General features: G+C 45.4%; 3 protein-coding genes across 6 annotated transcripts in view; 1 reads left to right on the top strand and 2 right to left on the bottom strand.

The window, feature by feature from the left end:
• Positions 1 to 277: 277 nt before the first annotated feature.
• LOC131886014 (synaptojanin-1-like) lies at positions 278 to 6,144 on the bottom strand. 3 transcript variants are annotated; one of them, XM_059234218.1, is made up of 16 exons: positions 5,718 to 6,144; positions 5,486 to 5,572; positions 5,400 to 5,414; positions 5,045 to 5,312; positions 4,813 to 4,977; positions 4,603 to 4,747; positions 4,192 to 4,535; positions 3,889 to 4,126; positions 3,646 to 3,802; positions 3,398 to 3,580; positions 2,998 to 3,109; positions 2,585 to 2,918; positions 2,345 to 2,482; positions 1,740 to 2,282; positions 1,482 to 1,665; positions 278 to 1,404 (listed from the first exon to the last, which is right to left on the bottom strand). In XM_059234218.1, the coding sequence occupies exons 1-16, from the start codon at positions 5,851 to 5,853 to the stop codon at positions 584 to 586; spliced, it is 3,870 nt and encodes a 1,289-aa protein (XP_059090201.1). In that variant the 5' UTR covers positions 5,854 to 6,144; the 3' UTR covers positions 278 to 583. The 3 variants fall into 3 exon arrangements, with proteins under 3 accessions (XP_059090201.1, XP_059090202.1, XP_059090203.1); XM_059234219.1 differs by having other exon boundaries at positions 2,998 to 3,100; XM_059234220.1 differs by lacking the exon at positions 5,400 to 5,414.
• A 711-nt stretch (positions 6,145 to 6,855) lies between these two features.
• Positions 6,856 to 13,252, top strand: LOC131886027 (meiotic nuclear division protein 1 homolog). 2 transcript variants are annotated; one of them, XM_059234239.1, is made up of 3 exons: positions 6,856 to 6,995; positions 11,672 to 11,916; positions 12,908 to 13,252. In XM_059234239.1, exons 1-3 carry the CDS (start codon positions 6,902 to 6,904, stop codon positions 13,166 to 13,168), a joined length of 600 nt encoding a protein of 199 aa, XP_059090222.1. In that variant the 5' UTR covers positions 6,856 to 6,901; the 3' UTR covers positions 13,169 to 13,252. The 2 variants fall into 2 exon arrangements, with proteins under 2 accessions (XP_059090222.1, XP_059090223.1); XM_059234240.1 differs by lacking the exon at positions 6,856 to 6,995 and adding an exon at positions 9,521 to 9,866.
• A 124-nt stretch (positions 13,253 to 13,376) lies between these two features.
• LOC131886035 (recombining binding protein suppressor of hairless-like) overlaps positions 13,377 to 19,072 on the bottom strand; it is a 27,752-nt gene continuing 22,056 nt past the window's right edge. Inside the window, exons 7-11 of the mRNA XM_059234252.1 lie at positions 17,328 to 17,502; positions 16,642 to 16,779; positions 16,086 to 16,339; positions 15,853 to 16,008; positions 13,377 to 14,562 (exon numbers count right to left, since the gene is read on the bottom strand). Coding sequence (XP_059090235.1) covers positions 14,185 to 14,562; positions 15,853 to 16,008; positions 16,086 to 16,339; positions 16,642 to 16,779; positions 17,328 to 17,502 — 1,101 coding nt within the window. The 3' untranslated portion in view covers positions 13,377 to 14,184. The remainder of the gene's footprint in view (positions 14,563 to 15,852; positions 16,009 to 16,085; positions 16,340 to 16,641; positions 16,780 to 17,327; positions 17,503 to 19,072) is intronic.

The following is a 19,072-nucleotide window of genomic DNA, read 5'->3' as shown; positions in this document are numbered from 1 at the left end:
CCGCACAGTACTTAAAATGTTATGCTGTTAAGTATGTTTCGACTAAGGTCTCGAGGCCCGAGATGACACTTTTTGCTTTTAGGAGCTAAGTAACCTTTATACAGGAATCATTTACAATTTTGACGTGACACTGAATTTGAAATAAATGAATCTGCCTTCATATCAACATTTCAAGTTACCCTGTCCAGTATGGCGTTTCAATATTTAGTGAAAGCAAGGCCATGTTTTGTAACTTTTTATTGTCGCCATTTTTTCTAGAATTTTTAAGGACAACATATGAGACGAAATGATGTATGTATTTAATAACATTTGCAACAAGTTCACGTTCATCAATAAGTAATAACCATCATAAATGTAACATGTTTTCAAAGACCTGACAAAGAAGTCGACAGTTCAGCTGGTGTGAGTATTTTTCTTGCTATGGTGTACTCGCTATTCATTAATAAGGGAGGAATTGAAATGCAAAACCAGCAGCAGTTCTGACTGTTGTCTTTTTTCGTATGGAGATCACGCCCCATTGGAGCATGCAAAGGAGTCGAGTTGGAGCATGTCATTTTCTAGTCGTCGCTATCAATCTTTGGTTTTAGCGCTTGGGAATGGGGGGAGGGGCTCGACCAGCTGAGGCCGGCGGTCGACCCGGAAGTGTTGGTGGAACTCGTGGGGGTGGTGCCGGAGGCGGGGCACCCCCTTTTTTGGGGGCCAATTTGAATGGTGAACCAGGAGTGGAACCCGAGGGCGTGCTCTTTCCACTTTCACTCGAACTCTGACGCGGAGGGAGTTTGGGCAATTGTCTCACAACCGGCAGATCCGTGGGCTTGTCTTGCCCCGGAATGGTTTGCTCCTGCCCGTTGGACCAAGCTTTGCCAGACTCAATCACGGGGTCGTAGCCCTCGGGATATTCTAAACTGGTGGTGGAGGACGAGCTTTTGGTGGTGGTTCCCGAAGACGGGTCCATGGTTAAGGCTACGATGCTTCCGGTAGACGATGAAATGGGAAGATCGGCGGTCACCGGCGAGGTCACGGTAAAAATGTCGGAGAAACCTGCTTTTTCCGAGGGAGTTTGACTAATTTCTCGAACGAAATTGGGTGGTCTGGCTAGAGGCTCTTCCATTCTGGTATCTTGATCCTCCACAGCTTGTTTGGGTGGCATCATGGGTGGAGGCGGTTTTCTGGGAGGCTGTGGGGATGCGGAAGCCGATTTGGGAGCTTCCGGTCTTCCGGGGGGTTTAGGCCTTTCCGGAGGTGGAGCTGGCCTTGCGGGAGGAGCTGAGGGTCTTGAAGGTGGTTGGGCCGGACGACCTGGCGGAGGAGCAGGACGAGGAGGAGGGGGGCGTGGCCTTGCTGGAGGCACAGTGGCTGGTGTCTCCACACTTGGATCTTGATTTGACACCGTCATTGTGATATCTGGCGAGAGAGTTTCAAGTCTAAATGTTATTCATTCCCGGAGAATTAAGTAGGTGGTATTGAGGACACTGAATTACCTTCCAATTCCTCGAAGGAGAGTTGTGAGAGTTGTGAGAGCATTCGAGCGGATTCCTTTCTCATATTAAGCTCTTTGGTTCCACACAAGGGAATGGTATTGCTTGAGCAGAGTTCCAACTCCTGCTCAAGGAGTTCTCGCCAATTTGGATGTTTCAGGCGAATGGTGATCTCGTGACCACAAACCTTCAATCAACGAAGAACACCTTGCAGCTTTCTGGTATGATCCCGATACACCCATTAACAAGTAAGGCACTTACAGATATTTGGTGAACCTTTTCGGCATCTAGAGCGTGTGAATGATTCATGAACGCCACCCAAATCATCTCGTTGATGTATTTCGTGAATCGAATAGGTCCCACTTTCCCCAACTCCTCGTGAAGTTCGTCCATGAAATGATCATCAATGACGTTTTGAAGATCGAACGAGACCACGTTCTCGAATTGAAGCAACACAGAACCATCCGGCGGTCCCACGTCCTTGAGCGCATCTTCGAAGATGGCCTCGCGTTTCTCAACATTTACCTTCAATGCCTCGACATCCAGAATTGCAAGGACAGGTCGATGATCGGATTGTTTCAGATTTGCTCGTCCATACCAATGGCATTGTCCGGCACTCCAACCCTCTGGAGGAACACGAGACAATTGTCGTCTCCGCCAAAGAATCCGATCTGTCCAAGCAGGAACTCGACACTTCTCGGATGTGTCGTAATCATCCGAGAACAGGTCGTACTTGTAAGTAGGGGGAAAGTTCACGGGGCCTTCAATGAAGCCTTGGAACACATTGCCTTCTCCATGTTCAATCTAAGAATACGATAACCAATTGGAATCGGAATGGCATGTCAAATTAGGGTGTTAGGTTAAACCTTGAGTTGGTCAGCGCTGAGAAGGGTCTCCCAATCTTCATTGGCAACCAAGGCTTTGACATCCTCCCTGGCCATATTGATTCGATAATTGAAATCCCCGCACCAAAATACGTAATCATGGCTCATCAAAGTTCGACCCTGGGGGAAATAAAATACGTGTGCCATTAGAAGTGAATGTCATCGGCTAGCCAGGGCCAATTCGTTTGATCACCCAATGTAAAGTAGATGGTAGGATCTAACCTTGGGAAAGATGATGCGTTTAACGGCCTCGTTAAAATCGTTATTTCTGTCCGTGATGTTACCTTGCCCTGCGGCAAAATGTGAGCAAACAAAGCAAATTGACGTCGAGTGGTATCGAAGTCGGATGGCTACCGCCCCTTTATTGCCCGTGGCACCACCCATGCCTGTTTTAACGCAATCCACGGCCACATCTTGAATGTGAGGCGCCAATTCAGGTCGAACGAACACATACAAACAAACGCCCACCAATTGTTGGTAAGTGATCAAGCTGAACTTTTCATCGCGATTGAGCGTCTTGGTGAGCTCACTAGCCCAAGATTTGGCATTCTCCGAGCTGCAATAAGGATAGATATAATAAGTCCAAGATTTTTTTTTTTAGGATTTGGGCTCTGGCGTCAGTTTGAGACAATCACCTGGCGTTCATGATGTTTTTTGCGTCTAAGTCGACCATCTCTTCAAAGCCGATGGCATAAATATCAATGGGCTTCTTTTCATCCGTGGAACACTCGCTCAAGTCTATAAGCGCTGTAATGTGAGAAAAATCGAGAGATGTTGAAAGCATTTCCGATTTCATCCTAATCATCCTAATTCGTTCTAGTTATTCAATCTTTATGATGAACAATCGATACACTTACACGATATCGATCAACGACATTCGTCGAGGTGCATTAGATAGGCAGCAGTGTGAAAAGAGGAAGTGCAAAAGCAATTTAAAGGGGACCGCAAGTACACTTATTCAAACGTAGGGGTTTGTGTGCCCACGAGCATGGAAAACATTTCACTGAAGAGCTCAGGTATCGATTTTAGACTTACCGCTTTCTTTCACCGTCTTGTGGGCGTCAAGGAGCCAATCGGACAAGGAAACATCCTTGTACACGATGCTCCTGAAATGCTTCCCACCATTAATATTGTAGGTACCGACACCCACCCGTAATGGAACCGGCTCGGAGTAGCTCAAGTATCGATGGACCAGACTCTCCAAGACCGGACGAGGAGCTAAAACAAACGTATGAAACATCGGGTAACAAGAAGAGTCCAGGGTTCTATCTATCATTCCCTACCATTGATATAATGACTAGGTAATAGCACTCGAGCACGATCAGCAAGATCGCTATTGAAGGAGCTTCCAAAGAGAAGGACATCAATGGCCTCTTGTTTGGATTGGTCCAAGAGATTATTTTGAATCGTTCTGGCCGCCGATCTTGCACCATCAATGATCTAAGGAAATCAGTTTTGAATGAGGACTAGTGTACAATACACCACCAACCAAGCCCTGGTGAGGAGAACTTTGATCTGGATCCTACCTTGGAGGTTCCACCACCCAAAGCCCCAGTTCCGGCATACATTTTGCTGAGTTCATTGCCATTGTTTTGCCACATTTGTTTGAACATTTCTTCGAATCGAGACACGATGTTGGATTTGTCGTCCAATTGGAGGTCTTGTAGTTGATAGGCCAGTATTTGATTTCCTAAGAAAGCTTGAACGGCATTGGTTCGATCCAAACAATCCGTACAATTCGTGCGTACTGTGCCATATTGCTCCCTAAAAAGATCCTATTCCTAGTCTCACCTGATACATTTTAAAATACGAATAAAAAAAGACCTTACCGCGAGACATTGGGTCCGACTTTGGTAAAGAATCCGAATTTGTTGACACATTGCTGGACTTTTTCGTGAAGACGAGAAAGGTTTTTGATGCTCCCACCTTTGACTTCGGCGTGATAGTCGAATAAAATGTGCGGCACATCCAAATGCTGCTCACATAGCTTTTGATGGGTTTGAAAAGCCGTGGAAAGCGTCGCCTCGCCTTCTTTACTCCCAACCAAAGACGATCCCAATAGATTGACGATGGCTTGATGTCCGTAGTTTTGCTTCAACGTGGTGAGATGCAGATCAAAGGCCGTGGTGGATAACTCAGGACCCCTGGACATGCGGATCTTGTGCGACCCCACCTAAATCAATCGCAGAAACACAGACTCATTGACAAATGAAAAGAAGAAAAATCACCCGAGAGTTTACATTGATTCCAGGTTGATCCCAAAAGAGTGGAACGGATCCTCTAATTTGTAGAAACGAAGAGATATCTTCTCCCACCACGATCATTTGTTCGGTCTCGGCGAAATTCGCCACATGACCTTGATCGTCCACGCCTCGGACTTGGAATCTACGGAAATAGAATTCGAGCTCAAGCATTCTCTTTCCCGAAAGCTGCCCAAAGCACGCCCGCACCTGGTGCCCGCTCGTTCAGAACTGAGTCGGGAAATCACGACCGCCTTGGCTTGCCTCGATCCCACGTAGACAGTTCGTATCTCCACACTGCCGCACATTACCTTCAAGAGCCAATCCTGGCAATTGATGCCATGACGAATGAAGGGAATGTGACACATCCGATTCCTGGAGAGGAAACCAATCAAGATTGTTTATCGAACTCGTTCATGGGCTCAAGCCGTCTCATTCTGACCAGAAGAATCGGTTGTCTGTCTTGGCAAACTTGACGGCCTTTTGTGTGGAGAGCGTCAGATCGATGGGCGTGTCGTGGTGGCTCCAGGCAAAGTAGAATGCACCGCAACATAACAGTTTCTTGATCTCGGTCACTTTCTCCTCATCTTGCGGCAAGTTGCGCATGGAAATCATGACCACATTGGTCACCCGATAGATCTCGGAGGTGCCGATTTTACCCGCCGAAACGCAGCCCGTGACCAGGACCAAGAAATACAACACATGCTCGCCTAAAGACAAAGCGCATGGTCAGCCAAATTCGGCTCTCGTATTGAGCGTTATCAAATGCCCTCAAAAAAGCCCGTGTCTGTCCTTACCTATCCCGGGTGAGCCTAAATCAAGATGAAGGTTAATCCCAAGCCCGTGATTATAGGGTTAAAGTCTCATGTGTACATGGTCTTACCATCGCTAACGCGGAGAATGCCCAAGCTGCCAAAAGCATCGGTGTGTTTCACGTAATCCTTCTTCAAGGCCTCGAACTCGCGCACGCCTGAAAACCAGACCGAATCAAACCCATTAAGCTGGACGCCACGACGTTCAATCCGTCCCTAGAAGCGGGGCTGGCCCGGACTCATTCCGGCTTGAGCCCATGGTGCTCCATGGGCCGGCGGGGTCCCCGGTGGAGATGGACTCACCCAAAGCCACAATGGCGTAGTTCTCGACCAAGAGAATCTCGTCGCGGTTTTTCTGCTCCATGACCAAGGAGTAGGCGGCATGGACGCCCACCTGAGGCAGGTTGTGGTACACCCGCAAGGGGCGTCCCATGGCCATGATGGAACCGAATGAGTGAGGGCGGGTCGTGGGACACAATGATGGGCTCCACTTCCTCACTAGGCCCGACTCGTCTCGTCTAGCCTGGGCATCAGGCCTCTGAGTGGAGGGAGGAGGGGGGAGGAGGGCCCGTCAAACGCCAGGCAGCCCGTGAGCCAATCAGAGAGAGCCGAAAGCCAGGCCCCAAGGCCCCAAGGCCAGGCAATTGCTGAGGAAAAAGGCCTCTTCCTGTGGGCGAAGAGTGGTCGGGTCGGGCCCGAGATTTAGTGGTAGAGCTGGTAGGCGAGTGGCGGCGGGGGGAGGGGGGGCGGGGGGTTCAGAGAAACAGGTTGGCCACTGGCCTAGCCATGGAATCGGCCAAATGGGACCTGGAAGTCCTGGATAGTCGGCCACTTTTGTCGGATGCGGTCAGCTGCCGCCCACCCAGAACACTGACGCACAATTTCCCCAAATAAATTGATGGGTGGACATGTATTTTCTCCCGAATGATTGGAGGACATTGAGGATAAACGTTATTCTCCACCGATTAGTTGGCGGTGCTCGTTTTTATATTTGTGGCCAAATGACATAAGGTTTAGATAGAGAGCTTAAGGGTTGTCAATATCGTGTTGGGTTAGGTTAGGTTAAGTTTAAAAAAGTAGCACCGCCAACTAATCGGTGGACAATAACGTTTACCCACATTGAGAACCAATTGAGAATATCGTTCGGGTCTAGTTAGAAAAAAAGGTCAGTGGAAAAAAAGTTCATGTTTTAATTGATGTCCTTACACATCAAATTCATCCAAGTATGGCTCACGAGTGGAGTTGGAAAGTCTCGGTTGGTTGAATCTCTTGGACATTGCCACTCTGAGCCAATTTTCGGCTTCAATCAAGTAATCAACAGTGGTTCGTGTCAAAGTGGGGTGGTCAAAAGCCAAAAGCATGTAGCTGAACAAGAAACAAGAGCAGGCCGACCATTCGAAATCCACTCAATCGTGCTTTTTCCGTGTTCAAACACTACGTTTCCAAATCGGCCGTTTCGGTCTCAACTGGTCGATTGGAATGACGCGATGGCCTCCCTGACTGACCAGGATTCGAAGGTCCTGGAACGGGTCAGGTCGAGTCTCCGCCCCAAGGAGACGCCTGGTGGCTGGTTTGAAGAAGGTTTGAAGACCGAGCGAGGGAAAAGGAAAAGAAGGAGGGGACGGGCATCACGAGACTAGAACGGTAGAAGCTAGAGGCTGTAGGAGAATCATGGTCACGCGCTAGGACCAACATGACCAAGGCTCAGATCGTTCATGTTTATGAATGGGCATCATGTGGGACATTCTCGAGCCAGAGGTTCAAACTTGAAGTGGGGCGTTCATCTGGGCGGGTCATAGTATTTCTAAAGTAGGTTCGAGTCTTTAGTGAATAGAAAATATGTCTTCTCCAGACAGATTCCCTTCTTAATGTCTTTAAAGCTCATTTTCACAAAACAGAACGGTATATTCAATAATGTCCCCACCTGTCTGTTCACATGGCGTTTATTTAGATTGGGATTTGAAAAAGTAAACAAGATCATCATCTGTTGACACAATTATTTACTTTTACTCGCCCTCTTAATTAAAGAGGACCTCACGCCAGAAGTCAAGACCATTGGGATTTCATCCAAGCTTATTTTTCTAATATATTTTGGCACAGAAAATATAAAAAATATCAGCCATTGAATAAATAGCTATTCTTTGATACAAACTTCAATTTAGCTAGATATACCGTGTGTTTTGCTAGAAAAATGCCGTCCCGGTACATAGTCTTCATTTAGTGACCTTGAAGAAATAAAAGCATTGATAGCCATGCAGAAGCGCTGCATGACCTTTACTTTTGAACTAGTTTTCAATGAGGTCGTGCAGCCCTTTTGGGGTCGCTCATCAACCTCTCTCGAGTTTAGTGAAAATTGTAAGTTATCACAGTATGTGAAATATTTGGTACCCTTCTGACTCCCATATCAGCCTGGTGTTATTGCTGAGAGTCCTTTTTTTGTTCGGTAAATGATCTTAGTTTTTGTTGCAGCAAACCCATGATGTGAGGTAGCCCTCAACTGTATCTCTCTTTTTTGTTGATATTTCCGCACGGAAAACAGGGAGTTAAATTTGATATTAAATTTTGTTAAAAACAATTGTATAAAGCTTAGGAGTGGATTTTTAGATAAAGCATAAACCTTTACTTTAATTACACTGGGAATTGCATTCCGTGCAGCACATAGTATAACCGGTGAAAACCCAAACCAAACCAAAAGCAAGTTAAGAAGGAAACACATCAAGAAAGACGCCTTTTTGGCGATATATTTCATGGTTGAATACATTTGTATCAAATAGACAGGCTCTTGCTTTCCCTTTTTCGCTCCCCTGTAATTATCAGTGACGTCCATCAAGTCATTTCCCTTGGCTGAGTGGGTCTCGAGGGCATTTTACGGTACATAGTTCTCGGTTGGGTTCTTAAGAAGTTTCCTTACAATGAAACCATGATGGGAAGACGGGTGTCATCCACCGTAGTCTATGATATGTCCCCTATCGTTATTGTTAGCTCCATTAAAATCCTGACTTTTGACCATCAACCTTACGCACCTTGAGCTGGATATGTTCATTCGGTATGAAAACCATGTATGTTACAAATTACATTTCTATTGGCTATCTACCCTGTGCCGAAACTGTGACATATTTTTGAATAAGTTTTTTATTTTATACTATTTGAGGGCTGTTCAACGAACTTTTTTAAGCGTCTTTGGCGTGCTCCCATATATTCTGGCAGCACTCTTTCAATGTCAGCAGCTGATTGACGAAACACGAAACCAAAGAAGTCGGTGAGGAAGTTTCGCGAAGATGGTCGGATTCGAATTTCCCCGCCAAGCAGAGCTGCCAGATGGCATATTTGCATGCCAAAAAAGTGTACATCTGGCAAATTTAGAACCCCTTTGGCATGGGAAAATTGAAGATGGCATGTTTTTAGGATCCTCTGGCGTTCAGATTTCAATTTTGACACACTTTTAGAAATATTATGGTTATTCAGACAGTAATTGTTACATTTCCTCACTTATTAGTTTCGTGGATTGAGAGAGGTCCCTGGTTCAAATCTCCTCCCCAATCTTTTTTCAAAGGAAACATTTAAAAGCTAACCACACCCACTGAAAGCGAACCAAACTGATACGAGACATGAATCTGCCTAACAAAATTTGGAAGTGGATGATATGGTGGCCTCTGACCTAACATCCCAAACAAAAAACAACAGCAACATTGAGTTACTCAGAATAACAAATTTGGGGGAGTACATTTGCTGATCTGTTTCCACAAATTGTAGGAAATATTTTTCTCATTGTCATTTCAAATGGCCTAGTTAATCAAGAATCTTGTACCAATTCTAACCAGTAATCATTTTTTTTTTGATAGAATTATTCAAAAAACAATGCTTGATCTTTTTCTGGTTCGTAAAGGGTAGCTTGGCTTTACTCCACTTGTCAAATAGTAAATAAAACATGCTCTAAATCATGGAAATTGTGCTTCAGAAGGTCAACCTAAATTAGAATTTTGACCTCCCCGTGTTGCAGAAGGTGGCACCCATGGGATGTTTTTTTCTTACGAGCATGTTTTCTGGCATATTTAGGCATATTTTAAGAGCTATTCTGGCATGGTCAGAGCCAAGAGGTCTGGCAGCACTGCCGCCAAGTCATCGGTCCGAATTTCAGCGGGAAAGCCCCCCACAATCATCCCCGCACCGGTAGTCGTACTCTGAGCCGCATTAGCCGCCGCTGCTGGGCGGTCAAGCGAGCCAGTCCAAACATCTTGGGCTGTGGAGTGGGTGGGCGGGTGCCGCGATTGTTAAACTTCGGTTCAGCAAGTCCTGGCTGGGGCTCCGGGTGAGCAGGCGAGGCTGGGATGGCGGCCAAGAAGCGCGGACTAAGCTTGGAGGAGAAGCGGACCCGGATGATGGACTTGTTCTACACCAAGCAAGACTTCTTCCTCCTCAAGGAACTCGAGAAAATTGCGCCCAAAGAAAAAGGTCCGTCCAGATTTGAATATTTTGGATTCAAATCGCATCCTCCAGGTTTGGGGTGGGGGTGTTCGGGTGGGCTGTATGCTTTAGCCCTCAGGTGGGTCCGGCCCTCAGGGGTGAAGTCGGACTACCTTGGTCAAACTGAACCTAATGACACTGCATCACGGCTAAAATGATTCTTAACCTCCCATCTACTCCACGGCTTAACCTGGTTGCATCCATTGGGCAGATTCTAAAACTCTAGCACTGCCATCGGCTGGATGGGTGATCACTGAGTGATCGATCGCAAATCACCTCCAGGCACCTCACGTTAAGTTTCATCATTCCTCATGAACGGAGGCATGGATAGACCAAGGTCAATGTAAAATGTTGACCAATCACTGGGGTATTAGGCCATCCTATGGCCAGGGTTGGGCCCGGGATAATCCCGGGAAACCTTCCCACCCGGAAATCTTTGGAAAAAATATTGGAGGCCATCAATTGAAATTTTGTCCTTCTAGTACTTTGGAGCAAATCTGACACTCTGAAACTGAGTCAACTCGTCTAAAAATCTTTCTTTCAAAAAGTTATGGTTCGTTAGAATCCCCAGTAACACGATGAGTTGTTCACCCTTTTACGTTCATGGTATGCCAAAAGACGTCAATGAAAGCCATCTGGCGTTGATACTCTAAAGTTAGCTTGTATTGCCAACCTGACGTAGAAACTAAGCATCCCTTGGTATATCTATCCACGAATTTTCCAGAAATATGGACTGTGAACGGGCTTCCCGCCCAGTCGGCTTGCCCATGATCAGAGCAACTCTAGAAAAAAATTCGAAATATAGTAATGAAATAAGAAACTTAGATCTCATTTAAAGGCAAGTTACTCTTGCTCATTTATAAATAGAGTCGGTCCTTTCAAAGTTTTATTGCCAAAAATCCTATGTAACTAACCAAGAGCAGGCCAAAAATTTAAAGTCTATTTAGTGATTACTTCATAGGTTTGACCATATCTCCTGAGTACCCCAAGAGTGATTTTGGACCCAAATTTGGCCAAGTCCATGTATTCGACAAATCTTATGAAGTGCTGATTTTGAATGAAGTAAATGGTTCAGGATATGTGAAATGGTAAAACGGAATGTAATTCTGTTGGGGAGAGTATAAAAATGCTCCAGCCAAGAAACTCCCGAAGGTTTTTTAGGCCTTTGACAGAAAAATCCCGGTAGAGCCAATACTGTACATAATTGGCCGGGATTTTCATTGGACAGGGGACGATTTGCTCAACCATGCAAATTACTCAATAATTAATACCCAGCCAACAAAATACTAAAAGATGTTCCGTCCTCAAATCATTCGAGATGATCCACCAGTTTGGAGCCTCCTGTCAGACAAAATAAAAACCAACTTACTAACCAAATTCACATTCAGTTTGTATTTTGCGGTGACTGGGCATGTCAATGAACGATCTGTTCGTTTGATTTGCTAAAAGAACTCATCGAAGCATAGCTTGAACAACATTTTGTAAATACTTTAACAAACGACTACAGCACCTGAAACCCAACGCCAAAATTCGTTGATTGAAGGTGATTGAGATCAAGAGCCATTTAAAATCTGCTTAATTAGAAGGGTGTGTAAGCGAGGCATTTGGTGCCCCCACCCCCTCCCTCAGAGGTTTCGATGACTCAAACATGATGGCCAGTAAGGATTTATTTTGAACGATATCAATGAGTGAGAATCAGTGTGCCCGTCTAAAACGACTACGTTATGATGACCAACCGGATGGTCCACCAGATTCCACCCTTAAATTCATGCATGACTACTATTCTCTGCTAGGTATCGTGGCTCAATCCGTGAAGGACGTTGTTCAATCGTTGGTCGACGATAATCTGGTCGACACCGACAAAATCGGCACGTCCGTCTACTTTTGGGCTTTTCCCTCTAAGGCCACCGCCCACCGCCAAGCCAAACTGGCTCAAGTCCGGGCTCAAGCCCAAGAATTGGAGCGTTCAATCCAACGACAATCCCAATTGGTGGAGCGCGATAGTCAAGGACGAGAAGACACGCCCAAAAGGCAAGCGGTATGTGTAATGAAGGCCGGGTTTCAAATCAGCAAAGTTCAGGAGTATACTATTTTGCCCAAGTTTTATTCCGTTCCTTTTAATGAGGAACGACCAAACGCCTAATCATTAAGAGATTTCAAGCTTGGGGCTAATAAGATCACGAGTCCTACCGAATTTGCCATCGTCAATAAGAACTTTTTCTGACTGCATCTTTAAAATGAACACATAGCATAACACAGTAACGCTTCACAAATAAGCAATTCAAATTTTTAGAGACTCACCCCACAACTATTGAGTCATTCGAAGCTATGGTTACAAATATTTAAATGTGCTTTTCAGTGACGGAATTACTCTCAAATGATCTTCAAGTGTAATTGATTATGATCCTTTTTTTCGTCAGAACGGATATCTATTTGCTGGTAATGAGCTGAAATCCGAATTCGGATCAAGATTAATGCCGAATGATAATTCCCGTCCCCGATATTTGGCAACAAATTAGTATAACCTTTTGACGAGATTTTTTGGATACTTTAGACGGCTACTTTTGACCAAAAAGTTCATAATTCGACAGACTCGCCCCTACACAAATTGAAAAAGACAGGTCTAAATATTAGTCCCCATCATTATGTTGCATTATTCCAACCTGCCAAGAACAATTGGCCCGTCTTAAGAAAATGGTTCCGCTTCGTAGAGGAAGAAATGCCTTGATTAGAAGGACATAAATAAAAAAACAACCTATTCTTAAGGATACTTTTAGACGTTAACCACACCCACAGAGGGGGAGCCAAATTGAAACGGATGCGGCACAGCCCATCGAAAACGTTTATGCGGACGATGTGATGTCCGGCGTTCCCGGCCTGATGAGGCTCATCCCTCCCACCCTAGCACCCCAAGTACAAAATAGGAGTCATTATGAGGGAATAATTAGAAGACGCCTTTTCTGATGTCAAGAAGCCAATCAAATATTTGCAAGTGCAAGTTTGACGACGATTTTTTTTTTCACTTGCAGCTGCTGGAGAAATGGCAAGGCTTGAAAACTCGTCAGGCCGAATTGCAACAGGCCATTGGCAAGTACCGAGATTGTGACCCGGAGACCCTCAAACTCATGACGGCGGAGATCAAGCAATCTTACGAGGCCACCAATCGTTGGACCGACAACATATATTCCTTGCAGTCATGGATTGGCAGGAAGTTTCCCTCCATCTCTGTAAATGACTTGAACAAACAATTTGGCGTTCCGGAGGAGCTAGATTACGTGGCCAATTCATGAGAAGAACGTTCAAACAAGGGCTTGAATCCAAATTGTTCCCTGTGATTGAGGTATAATAGTAATAAATTCATTTATTCGTTTCTAGTCGAGGGGAAAATGCAATCTTCATGGTCATGGTTGAGCATCTCAAAAACCGTAAATGGATATGATCAGTTATAGGCATTATTTCGCAGGGTTGAACGAGTAAATGTCGAGATAGATGTAGAAAGGGGGTCGAAGAGATGTATATCATAGAGCTAATGATAAGTATGATCAAGTGGACAATCAGAACGAGAGAAACGAAGCTTTCGCAGTAGGTTTGAAGGGGAAAGAGCAGGCATTTTTGGTCGCAGTGTTGTTATGCATGATCGTTGAGAGTATTATTACTAGAAGATAATTCGATTCGTGCCCGATAGGAGGTGATTAGGAAACTGTAGAGCAAAAAAGAAAGAGATCCAATCGGACAGACACACTGAAATTGTTTCCTAAACTCTGCAAATAGTGAAGAGCATCCGGGTCAGAAGAGTAAGCTGATCGAGCATGAATAACATTGGAGGGGGGATATCATATTGGAGCGGGCCGTGGGAGGGGTCTGGCAAGATCTTGGATCCACTTTTGCATCCCTCGATGATTATGTACACACTCAAGATTATTAGAAGGGTGGAGAACGCTTGAAAACGGGCTTACGGGGGGATGAGGGAGTGGATAATGGTCGTAGCAATATGAAATGGTTGCCCTCGCATCCGTTGGGGGCGACATCGGCGGGGCAGGAGGGCTTAGGCGGCGGGAAATATCACACTATGTTATAGGTTGCTGTTGCTGGTGTCGGAGCGTGGGTGGTTGATCAAGTATGTAATTAAATTGTGGAGGTAGGCATTCGGGGTGCTACTGCCCTCTTGCGGAGAAGGGCCGAATCATCATCCCATGCTTGACCTGGTCCATTGTCATCGATGCGCATTCGAAATGGGAGAGGGAACACGGCAACCAAGGGGCGGGACGTGGAGGAAAGGACAAAGGGAAAGGATGGACGATGGTGGTTACATGACCGTTTGGGACTGATTGTGATATTCCAGGGCAGACTGATTGACCTGGCCCATATGCGCGCTCGTGGATCGCATGATGTCGTCCGTTGAAGTACAATGAGGCCGTGGTCCTGGCTCCGGGGTATAAGTGAAGGTAAGGCCCGTGGCATAAATGATGCCGTCCGTGCGGACCAGAGATACGGGCACCTGCGCGGGTTGACGGACCCATTGCCATCCACGGCGGAACTGAGAAATGTCCGGCACGACACACAGCATTGATTCCTGACATCGATACATGGTCTCGGCCTCCACATCGCCAAACCAGACCTTCAGATTGGGGGTGAAGTTCTCACCCGTCAATTCCAACATGGCCACGTCGCCACCGCCATTCAACTGAAAGTAACCAGAAACGGAGGGCGTCAGATGAATGATTGGGTCGTTAGTGGGGGAGGTTATATTGTCAATAATGAGTTGCGGACTGTTGTTTCAATAGAAGTAACCAAAGTATATAGGGGGTGATTTGAAAATATCGTACTTGGTCTGTCTCACACACCAGTTGGTGTGGGTTTGATACTTCCAGTACCATTGAGTCAGACCAACTTGCATGACAGATCACACTAGAGATGGTTTCGTTTCATGGTCAAGAACCAAACTTCAGCTTGTTGCTCTGCTCACCCACTCTGTTAGATATCGATAAATTTGAAGGTGGAAGTAATAACTAACCAAAGGGAAAGAATTCCAATATTAGCTTTTCCAGGGAAGTTATGTTTGTGGCCGTCTTTTCTTTTTTTTTCTTTCTTGATGCATCGAATCAATGATCAACGTTTGGCCATATGGTGTCCCTATTAGCACTACCAGGACTGAATAAAGCAGAAAAACCAAGGCGCATTTGTCCAACGTCAACCGCACCAAGAAGTGATTCGATTTAATATTGATCATTACCTCAAATTGATCATACCAGTCTTGCATTCCTCCGCCGAGGTTTGGCCGTAAATGAAAGTTTGGACGAGACTTATCCGCCCCCCACCCTACCGACGATCTTTTTCCTTCTAACCAACCCTAAATACTTGTGCACTTTATTCAGAATTAGTTCGACTGGTTGGCGATTTCTCAGGCTAGCAGAAAAACCATAGTTGGATGTACTTAGTGTGTCTATTTTGGTTGGGCTGCCAAGATGAGTTATGAAGTAGAGGGGTAAGGAATCCAATTTCTATTCAAGCTCGAGTGATTTTTCTCAGACGCCAAAATCCATTAGGTGAGAACAAAAATGATCAAATGACAGTGGACACTGAAGAGCGGATTGTACTAGTCTAGAATTGAGACCGAACCATTATTGATTACGAGTGTTGGCCCGTTACAACCACTAGCAATGATTGAGATGATGGTACACTGAGTGGCGGCGAGTGGGTCTTTTAGCACTCTTACTAATAGTAGCACTAGCAGTTCAGTAAAGAGAGAAAAAAGTGGTGGTACAGTAATGATGAGCTTTCGCTTAGAAGGAAATCAATCATCGGGCAAATTTTACACAAAATTGAAACATCCGCGGGAAAACCGACGGCCATGATGCAACGCAAAGAAGAAGAAGAAAAAGACGATGACGAACAAGCCAGGAGATGTGATGGACACAACGTCGGCAATGATACCGGCAATGATCACGACAATGATGAGACATTCCGTACTTACATGTAGAGACTGGACCACAGGAACAGGAGTAACGGGATTGCGCACGGGACCCATGCCCTCGTAGAATTGGTATTCCACTTTGTCTGTGGAGATGATCGTCCAATTGGCTCCGTCGTTCAGCATCTCTTTATTAGGTTCTTTTGGACAAGGTGTGGCCTAAGAAATTACACAAGGAATAAAGATATCGATCTAGATCCGGGGAAAAGGTAGGATTGCCCAGTTCCCTGACTCACCTGGAATTGGATAATCCTCTCCTGAGAGAGACACAGGTACATTCGGTCCGTGTCCTTCATGTAGAATGCGCATTTGTGGAGTTGAGACACGGGATCGTCGGCATCGAGAATGGCCATTTGCTTGTCCACCTTGCGGATGATAAGCCGTGGCAAGGCCATGCCCGTGATTGAGCAAACCAACTTGACTGAGGCTCCGTAGTGGATGTAGCCGTCCCTGACCGTGAACTCTTCACTCTCTGACTCGTTGTCATCAACTGAAACAAAGCGGTGGTATGTTGATAAAAACTCTGGATATAATACCAAGGCAAACCGAATTGAGCTAAGGAAGTGAATTGAACTGTAATGACCACGGTCAAAGTTAAGAGGATAAATGAGGTTCGTCCTGTCCGGGGGGAAAACGTTGGGTGTCGATATATCGTTAAGGAGAGTGAGGGGAGTGAATGGAGTTCATTTTTTGCCTTAATTTTCATTGCTGAAAATCGTGGGAAGTTCGAAAGATTCATCTTCACCGGAAGACAAAAGAGATCCATACAAAAAAGAAAGGTTGATGCCTTACGTAGATGAATGGTAAAAGCTCCCCATTGTACGGATGAGGCGTGGAAATTTCCATTATCCACGTGCAGATATCGTGTGCTGACTGTTTGAGATCTTAGCCTATTGAACAAGGCCACTTTGGTTCCACTGGCAACACAAACTGGAAGAAAAAATCATGGCCATGATTATCAGGATTATCATTTCGTACTCGTTTCAATATGCACTCGCCACAAGTATTACTCCGCTCATGCACCGCAATTGTGGACACACGTATTTCCAATGTCTTCTTAAAAAGGGGGGAAACATGCTCGATTGTTCGTGACAGGCCCCAATTAGGGGGTTTCCAGAACCATTTCATAATTGACATTGAATGTCCTTTTTTTCGAGGATGGTTATGGCTTGTTTTTGCTATTTTTGTGTATTTATCATAATTTATGATATTGCCAAATGGCACAAGTATCCGTCATTGACTATTTAGTGCCTTCTCGTGAATGCAAAGAGCTCATTCGTCACCGTTTGGCAATTGAAAAACGATTCATAAATATGATGCCACCCCGGCCAACCAAGTAATGGCATTTTCTTTTGCTCGTTCATAAATCGGCCACCATAGACATTCTCCATTTAGTTTGCTGTAGATACTCGAAATAGATAGATCGACTCGAATAAATCACACCTTATTACATGTGATTACTTTGAAATGGTACTTACGATCTGCGTTCTTGAGGCTCTGTTTCTTTTTGGATGGCTTTGAGATCACTTTGATGCGTTTTGAGTGAAAGACTCCGATATCGGCTCCATTGCCGTAAAACATCTTGAGGGAGAGCATGAAATGCTTCCGCTTATCCGAATCGGAGATAAAAAGCGTCTTAGCTGCGCAATAATGCTGAAAAAAGAACACACATGAATTATAAAGCTACTAGCCCGTCAATTGCTTCTCCACTCGGGAGATAGTCATCCTTTTGTGGGGTGTTATTATGCCTCCATTTTGCTCACCTTTCCATTCAAGTCGAGCTGCTGCATATCTTGGTCTGAATTGCCAATGCCGATGAATGCACACAATTGCGATCCCTGTTCCGACTCTCCGGCCCGATGCATCTCTTCTCGTTTTCGCCGCCAGCCTTCGCCGTACAAATAGATACATGGAGGTGGACAGAAGAATCTTTTCTCGTTTCCATACGATTTTTGGGCCACCTTGGCGTGGAGCATCACAATGACCATGTCTCCTCGGTCTCGGAGATATTTGCGCATGGCTTCCTGACTTAATCTTTGGTCTTTGGTTGGGCGGAACAGACTCGTTCTAGAACAAAAAATATTCATTTCAGTCTTCCTCAGCCGACATGAATTGATTATTATGCTCCTCACTCTCAAACTTACCCCGAATCGCCGGTCATAGTTAATTACCTGGCTCACTTTAGCTTTCATTTAAGATTTATGACACCTTTTCTAGCGATTGCTCACTTCTGGACACGTAAAAAGAACCCCATCGTACCACATGCCACAGTTCTAGCCCCAAGGAATATTTGAATTGAATGAATAAAACAACAATGTTCTCCTCCTACTCTCCCAACAGCCCTTCGCTGGCTCCCATCCTGCTCAGGTCTCCCTGTCTGGGTTCGGCGGCGCTCGCTACATCGCTCCTGCCAGAAAGCCAAGTGTCCTTTTGGGGAGGGGGTCCCCTCAAGGGTGAGTTCTCTCGCCGATCCCTCCTATTTCACCCTCAGATGCCCACACGCAAACCCACAGCTCTGGCAGCCCCTCTACGCATCCTCGCATTCACAATCTTTGTTTTCAGCCCTCAGCCCTCACTCCGTCGGACCGGGTAATCATTCTGAATTGGGATCTGGGGTTCGCTTGGTCGATCGACGAGGGTTTTCATAGCACTACTGGCAAAGGACAAATTAAAGAACATCTGCCGTTCATACAGGAATGATATCCTGATACAAACAGCGGTACACCATTGAAAGATTAAATCTTCTTCACGCGATTTATCGCAAGATGGGAGCACTTGCACGAGAAATATGAATGGAACGTGCGAATACATTTGAACATGTTCTTTATATGTGAAGGGCCACTAGGTAGCCAATTTAGAAGGGATCCCAACAATTTATTAAACCCGTAATTTCCTTTTCTTTTCCTCGTTGAAATAAAGCATCCGCATCGGTGAGAGTACAATGGCGTGCATCATTATTCCTGTAGCGTCTAAAACCCACGTCGCAAAACTACCGCANCGGACGACAAGAAGCCAAGACGTTTGCTTTTAAGCACTCACACACGCACACACAGAACGTTGATGCGTGGGTAGTTGCTTTTACAATGAATGTAAGGTCTGAATCCATCGTCCTTCCATCTGAAAACATGTTCCCTCGTGGTTCAGGAAGCTGCAAAAACATTTCGCCAAGTTGCCCACTATTTTTCTTTTGCTCTTTCCAACTCGTCCCCGGCAAAAGAAGTAT

This window comes from Tigriopus californicus, chromosome 9 (assembly GCF_007210705.1).
Source record: "Tigriopus californicus strain San Diego chromosome 9, Tcal_SD_v2.1, whole genome shotgun sequence".
Lineage (NCBI taxonomy): Eukaryota > Metazoa > Arthropoda > Copepoda > Harpacticoida > Harpacticidae > Tigriopus > Tigriopus californicus.
The sequence above is the reverse complement of the archived record's forward strand: the minus strand, read 5'-3'. Positions and strand labels throughout refer to the sequence as shown.